This window comes from Lygodium microphyllum, chromosome 14 (assembly GCF_053477565.2).
Source record: "Lygodium microphyllum isolate KBCC chromosome 14, Lygodium_microphyllum_v1.1.10, whole genome shotgun sequence".
NCBI lineage: Eukaryota > Viridiplantae > Streptophyta > Polypodiopsida > Schizaeales > Lygodiaceae > Lygodium > Lygodium microphyllum.
The window spans coordinates 42040004-42047401 of NC_141148.1; the positions used below are offsets into that span (position 1 = coordinate 42040004).

General features: G+C 42.2%; 1 protein-coding gene across 4 annotated transcripts; it reads left to right on the forward strand.

The window, feature by feature from the left end:
* Positions 1-1115: 1115 nt before the first annotated feature.
* LOC148025536 (uncharacterized) lies at positions 1116-5754 on the forward strand. 4 transcript variants are annotated; one of them, XM_087692723.1, is made up of 4 exons: positions 1116-2351; positions 2459-2743; positions 3011-3157; positions 3303-5754. In XM_087692723.1, exons 1-4 carry the CDS (start codon positions 1503-1505, stop codon positions 4203-4205), a joined length of 2184 nt encoding a protein of 727 aa, XP_087548849.1. In that variant the 5' UTR covers positions 1116-1502; the 3' UTR covers positions 4206-5754. The 4 variants fall into 4 exon arrangements, with proteins under 4 accessions (XP_087548849.1, XP_087548847.1, XP_087548850.1 ...); XM_087692721.1 differs by having other exon boundaries at positions 1117-2351; positions 2456-2743; positions 3303-5747; XM_087692724.1 differs by having other exon boundaries at positions 1118-2351; positions 3014-3157; positions 3303-5745.
* Positions 5755-7398: the final 1644 nt, after the last annotated feature.

The window sequence follows — 7398 nt, forward strand, 5'->3', positions numbered from 1 at the left end:
CCAATGTTATAGGGTAAGTTGACTAGCAAGTTCCTGTCGAATAAGTGATGGGATTTATTACTTCATGGATCCTCTTATTAGGTATGGTGCAATCAATGCTATGATTGGGGTTAATGGAGCAATTAATGGTGTGATTGGGATCAATTGAGCTTGGGCTTGATGCCATCATACTTTTTGCACATGAGGTATGAGTTTTTAGTACTCATTCTTGCTCTTAACTCACAAGTATTTGGTTGGACACACATGTGTGGTGTATGACGGTTGTGGAACTAGTAACATCTTCTTTGCATTTCCAAGAAAAAAGGATTTGAAGCGGCTAAACGGCCAAAATAAAATATTCTCTCCCTCACTTCATGAAGCTTCACAACATTTATGAGGTCTTTTTGCATTATTAATGTATTGGTAACAAAATAAGGAATGCCACCTTAGAAGATGCTAACGAGATTTGAACTAGATGCATGTGTGCGAGGATCATAGAGCATGTCATATAGCCCAATCATCATATACTTATAATGCATCTACTATAGTAAACTATGGAGTATTATAGTTCATCAGCTTCTAACATAGAAGATTTTTGAGCTTGTACTTACAGAAGATCAATGGACCATGAATCGGGATTGCATTCACAAAACATTGATGGCAACTTTATCCCCTCACCAACTTTAGGAGGAAGACTTTATAAACTAAGGAGATGTAAGTATTTTGATACTCATTGATATATCATATACATAAGTTCGCATTTCAAAAAAAACATTTATCCCCGTATGGGTATACAATACAAAGACCGACCATGTTAAATGCTAGATAATGCAGAACTCAAATTTTGCAATTAAGAAAAGATGTGTGGTATTGTAATTCATTAGATAGATTCACAAGACCTTACGAGATGTGGAGCTGTGGAACATCCTTGATCATGAATTAGGATTGTCATCAATGACCAAGAGAAAACGTTATTGGCAACGACCTTGGCGTCTCATGAGTCATCATAAGATCACGTTGTGGAGAGAGAGAGAGAGTAATGTAGAGAGAGAAAAGCTTAATGGAATGAATATACATCATACATGAACGGAATGGGTACCTCTCAACGAACAAAACAATTAGTGAATCACCCCTCTCTCCCCCTCGAGAGACCGTCTCTTCACTTCTACTCCTTTTACTGAGATTTAAAAGCCCTGTCTGCATGCATCTCTCTGCATCCATCTCTGTCTCAACCTGGCGCTTTCTTTCAGAATCTCTCTCTCTCTCTCTTTTTCACACGCTCTCCCCCCCTTCTCCTAATTAAGGTTGGCACGACAGTACCTCTCGAGTCTCTCCACCTCCTTCTTGAGTTTTGCTTGATCCATCACATTCTCACACACACACACACTCTCTCTCTCTATCTCTCTCAGCCCGCACACATACACACACTCACCCAGGGAGAGACAGAGTAGCATGGCAGGCAAGCAACCACATTGTCCGGCTGAACCCATCTCCCCTGTCTAATTGGATCAGTACACATAGTCATGGGCTGCTTCTCAGGTCATCCGCATGGATCACCCAGGAAACCTAAGAAACAGGGGAGCACTAGACTTGGAACGCCTCCCAGTATCAACAGCAGCAGTAAAACTCACCTGGCCTCTTCTACCCCCAGCTTCCGACTAGCCCTCCACAGCGCCTCTTCCAGGCTTCTCTTCAGACACCAAGGCAGAGTCCTCCTCACCAGCTCCCCTTACTACTCCCCCTCTTCGTTGAAACACCATCTCAGCCGTGCAGACGGAGGCGAGACACCGATTATTCCACACTCTGCGCCCATCGATGGCATCGCCACGGCCGCCCCGAGCGACATATCGATGGTGAATCCTCTGTTTCCTCTGCCAGTGCCACCACAATCAGCTGCCACAGCTGGGTGTAATGATGATAACCAGTCCGCGGCCTCATCTTCATCTGGCTCCGGGTCCGGGTCTGGGTTGTCGGTCCTGTCGTTGACCTCGTCTGCATCGAATTCTGTGTCTAACTTGCCTATGATGTCCCCCATTGTTGCTTCTCCTGCTGGTTTCAAGACTTACATCAATCCACTGGGCGCTCCTATGACAGAGGAGGCTGATCATGCCAAGACATGGCCGCATGAGGACCCTCCCCCTCTCCCTCTCCCTCTCCCTCCTCCCCCACCTGGCTGCAGTGGTGTTGTGTTGAGAGAGTTCTCATTCGAGGAGCTTTCGGGTGCATGCCAGAACTTCGCACAGGACTTCTTTATCAGAGAAGGCGGTGCAGGGCCTGTGTACAGAGCCATAGTGAAGGATATTGCTATGTCAATGGGAGATTTAGAGACTCTGGATGTTGCAGTTACAAGATTGATCCCAGCTCCGATCAAAGTAAGGATGTGGCTCGCTTAAAAGCCCAATTTGGCATTCACTATTGGTTCATGTTTGGAAATGCGAAGGTTTAATCAATCCAACTTGTGATTATCAATTTGCAGCAGAGCTTTAGAAAATGGAAAGCAGAGGTGCATTCATTGGGTCGCCTATCTCATCCGAATCTGTGTAAAGTGGTGGGCTTCTCTGCAGATGAGCCGCAACATTGGAGCAGGCATGGGCTTGAACAAAGGGAGAGGCTACTAGTGTATGAGCATACATTGAATGGGAACCTGGAGAGTTGCTTGTATGGGAGGGTGGACAGGGCTCCTTTGGACTGGACTACCCGGTTGAAGATCGCTGTGGGGGCTGCCCAAGGCCTTGCCTACTTGCATGAAAGAGCACCGCGGCAGGTACAATGGGGGCTATTTAATACTTCTGCTCGTGTATAAAAGCCTGATAGTCCTTGGCACCTGCACACCTCTTTTCACAGGCAAACCCTTTAATATGTGCCCATCTGCATGCTCCTGTCCTGACAGTATGGTCATTCTGGGACTTGGACTGGGTACATGCAGATCTGCCTTAAAGGAGTGTGCTAGTTTTCTTTCCTTCATAAGTTCATGGGCTGTATTTGTATAGACCTTGTGATTTGCCTTTCTGGGTTCATGTTGGTTGTGTAGCAGGTCATCTTCGGTAGCTTCAAACCCATCAACATTCAAGTAGACCAAGCTTTCAATGCAAAGCTGTCTGACTTTGGGTTCAATGCTGCCTCCAAGTTCACATCCACTAAATGCTCCAAAGAATCTCTCTCAGCTTCAGGTGCTCATGTAAGTAGCAATGTGGTTATGCAGTAAGTATGGCTCTGTAACTGTACATGTGGGGGAATCTTAGCTTTAAACTGCAGCACATGTAGTCATAATAAGTCAAATATATGACGGACAATAGCCTAATCTCCAGTTTTTGGGTGAGCAGGAGGCAGTTATGGAGTTGGAGATAGAAGGGGGGGATCCTTATGCAGCTCCTGAGATGAAGTTCTCTTACTGCACTGACAATGAAGGGACTAGTGTAGCAGCCAGCAGCAATGTGTGGAGCTTTGGGATCATCCTGCTGGAGTTACTGACTGGTAGGCAACACATGGACAGCCTCTTTCCTGCCCATGAGAGAGATCTCTTGCAATGGGTTTCAGCTATTGTGAAAAACCCTCGGAAGCTATTTCTGGCAATGGATCCCGAGCTGAAGGGCCGCTATTCAACCAAGAGTGCCAAAATGGTAGCTGATCTAGCTCTACACTGTCTCAGCCAGGATCCTCTGACCCGACCAACCATGCGAGAAGTGGCTGTAGTGCTGACTACATTTCTATCATCATCATCATCATCATCATCGACTCCACTAACACCACCACCACAATCATCATCATCAACACCACTACCACTGCATGTGGATCGATCAGCACCTCTTAATCTCTCTTTTAAATCTCCAATTAACCACTCTAAATCTATGAAGGCTTATAGTCCTGCCATGTCTCCATGCAAGCAGAAGCCCAGCAGCCCAGGCAACAACACTACACATAGTAGTAACTTGCTGCAGAGGCCCAGGAGCTACCACTTGGTCTCTGTCCTCGCGACACCTGCGAGATCCATCTGTACTACTCCAGCTACTCAATCTTCTCTCAACGGCTCTGATGGCTATCAAGTCAGGGATCCAGGTGGAGGCAGTTTCATGGGTTTTTTCCCAGGACATGTTTTAAGCACAAACCGAGTAAGCAGGCAAATCCCCTCTGGAAAAGTGTCAACCAACACCTGCAAAAAAGCAGCAGGGCTGGAATCCATGGAAGCTGACCACAGCTTCCTATCTAGGGGAGATGCAGGTGGTTGAAGGCATAACACCAGCGTGATTATAATATACAGGGATATATTAGGCTTATCCGAGTCCCCAAAATATCAGGGGGGCGGGTTTATGGATTCGTCCGCACAAGTAAAGGTTTGAGAGGTGTGTCTACAAGATAACACATTGCACGCGTTAAAAGGAAATAAAAGAGTGCATGGAGTTCACAAAGCTTCATTACAACAAGAAGTGCACCTATTCCATTGAAATACTAATGACAATGCAGATGTTTGCATGCTTTACTGCCTTCTTTAAAGAGAGCTTATCACACACACACACACACACACACATGCTAAATTTTACTGAATGGTTAGATGTACCCTAGTCATTGTCGAGGTTGTCTAGCCTCCACTAGATAATTTTTGTGGTGGGTAGAGCTATATATGTAGTGGCAATCAATCATGCATTCGGTTCAAAGACAATTATGTGTTTTACTTGGATTGGTAAGGTATAACCATCATTTTTTGTCTCCTAAAATGGGATAAACTTTGGTTCAAGGTCACTTTGTGGCTCGATGTTGCGATACACACCTAAACACTTCACTGACCTACTCATTGGAAAGCTACCTAATTTGTTGAGACCACTTGCATGTAAGATGTGACCATTGGGATCTCACTCATCCACCTTTCGCCTATGTGCTCAATTAGTTTGATGTTGGCGACTCAATGTGGATGGATAAATAGATTGCATGGAATGGTTGTAGGGCATCAATGTAGATGTCGTGCTTCTTAAACCATGCACTACTCTATGCAAATTAACAATGTGTGTCTCTTATTGCCATGAGCTATTGTAAGGAGCATATCACTAGCTATGAGTCCCTCTTTGGAATTAACTCTAGTTATTTATGAGCATTTATGACCTAGAAGCGAGCCTTAACCATTATGGAGACATCAAATAACTCTACTCATATAGCCTTACATGGCTCAAAGGGTTTGTTGTGTATTATCCTTAAAGCTCACGAATGTAAGTGTCCTCTTTATCTTGCACCATCCATTATAAAAATCAAAATCCCAAAAGTAGTTATACATACATCTATGCTCTTTTGACTATATAACAAAATGTTGTAGCATTGTACATGGCTCTTAAAACTAGATTTGGGCATATGCTATCTCTCTAAAGATGCAAAGCTTTTATAAGCTTGGCATTTGGACTAAAAAAAGATGATTCCCAAGGTAAATATAAGATGATATCCACTCCACTACAGTGCTTTTGATTCTCCAATCACATCAATAATTAATAATCTCATCAATGGATAGTCCAATAATGTGTGGGTGAAAGGGGGCTACCTTGCTTATTGCCAATTATGCTATGGACTATACCAAATAACACACTTGGCAAATGTACATAGTACCGAGATTCTCCATATAATCTCTAGAGGTATCTCTATAGCTTGGAATCGGTGTCCTTGTCCTTCGTTTATGAGGGATTCTTATGGACACAAAACTCTTACAAAGGAATGTTCACAAATTTCTCTTGAAGATCTTCCCACAATCTAATGCATTGATAATGAGAAAAAAGGAAATGTAATTCTTTAACTCGCTTTCATTCCATTCTACAAAAGATTAGAAAATTCTCATTGGTATATATTTACTTTTGGCATTTAACTCTTCCAAAGTGTTGAAATGTCATGTTCCCTTTGATTTGAGTGGTTACATGATCACTTTTGGATCTCAAAGATGAATTTTATGACTTTTTGAAACTATTGACTATGAAGTTTTGCTAGCAAAACTATGTTGTACAACACATCCCCAAGGTAGTTTCTATGAAGAAACTAGATAGTTGTTCCAAGGTGGTTTCTTTGAATAAACTATCCTTGAAAGATGTCCTCAAGGTAGTATCTTGGGAAATTAACTTGCAAGTTTTAATCAAGGTATTATTTTCGACAGTCTATGTTTGAAAGTAAGAGAGAAAGAGGGAGTCAATTGGGCCCTACAACTATGAATGACATGAAGGCTTGAGTCATATATGTGTGTGTGTAGTTGTAGATCTTAAGATTTGAAGGGAAAAGCTTGAGTACAAGTACAAGTAAGCGAAAGCATTGGGAGGTGTAAACTATGGTAGATGGAGCAAGAGAGCAAGAGAAAGAGACTCAAGATATGGGAACTCCAATAGTTACAATGTGTGATTGGCTATTCTTATTCTATTAGTCATTGAAAAAATAAAGAATGAAGTGACATTGATGGGCACTCGGCACGTATAATGTGTAAATGTGTGGGTACTATAAGTATAATGAATACATAGGTGGCATAGACACTAGTGTCTTCATCTCTAACAATCTCCCATTGAAAGGCAAATGTGTCTCTAGATGAGATAATAAGAAAAAGTGAACGTATAAATGTATATAAAGTACAATAGGATCACCTCATCCAATGCCCATCATCTTCCTAAGAAGGCAAAATGCTCCATTGAAAGACTTTTAGTGAGCAAATCTATAGGATTTTAGTCAGTTGATATATTAACAAACTTGATGGACTTATCCTCAATGACCTCTTTGATAAACTGATAATGCATCTCAATGTGCTTTGCCTTTGTATAAAAGACCAGATTCTTGGCCAATTGAACAACACTCAGAATCTTAATACAATATAGAGACCACATCAATAATACTGAGGTTTGTGACTAAACGGCCTAACCAAAGAGCTTCCTTGCAAGCCTTAGTGGTTGCAACATACTCTACCTTTGTAGTAGATAGGTTCGTGTATTTTTGCTCTGCACCTTGGATATCCAAGAAACAACACCTCCAACAAAGGTGACAACATAGCAAGAGGTGGACTTTCCATTGTCTACATATCGTGCATAATTAAAGTCAATGTATCCCACAACTCCTATATTTTAGCTACCATAACATATGCACATATATATTTATGTGCTCTTAAGGTACCTCATAATACCTTTCACGATATGCCAATACTACTTGCTAGGTACATCCATATAGCATGCCACAACTCTCACTGCAAATGCTATGTCAAGATGAATGGCTATCATGGCATACATCAAACTGCCCATAGTGGATGCATAAGGGATCTTGGCTATCTTGGCATTCATTAGAGTATTGACAATTGGCATGACTAACCTTTACATGAGAAGGTAAAGGACATCCAATAAGCTTAAGATCATGCATATGAAATTGTTGAAGGACCTTCTGGATGTACTCTTTGTTTGACAAGTAAAGGAGTCTCTTAAA

Excerpts from the sequence above, each read along its gene's own strand:
- LOC148025536 (XM_087692721.1), top strand. The coding sequence starts at position 1,503 with ATGGGCTGCTTCTCAGGTCATCCGCATGGATCACCCAGGAAACCTAAG. Across the intron at positions 2,744-3,010 it reads ATGAAAGAGCACCGCGGCAG|CAGGTCATCTTCGGTAGCTT; the intron begins GTACAATGGGGG and ends TTGGTTGTGTAG. Across the intron at positions 3,158-3,302 it reads TCTCAGCTTCAGGTGCTCAT|GAGGCAGTTATGGAGTTGGA; the intron begins GTAAGTAGCAAT and ends TTGGGTGAGCAG.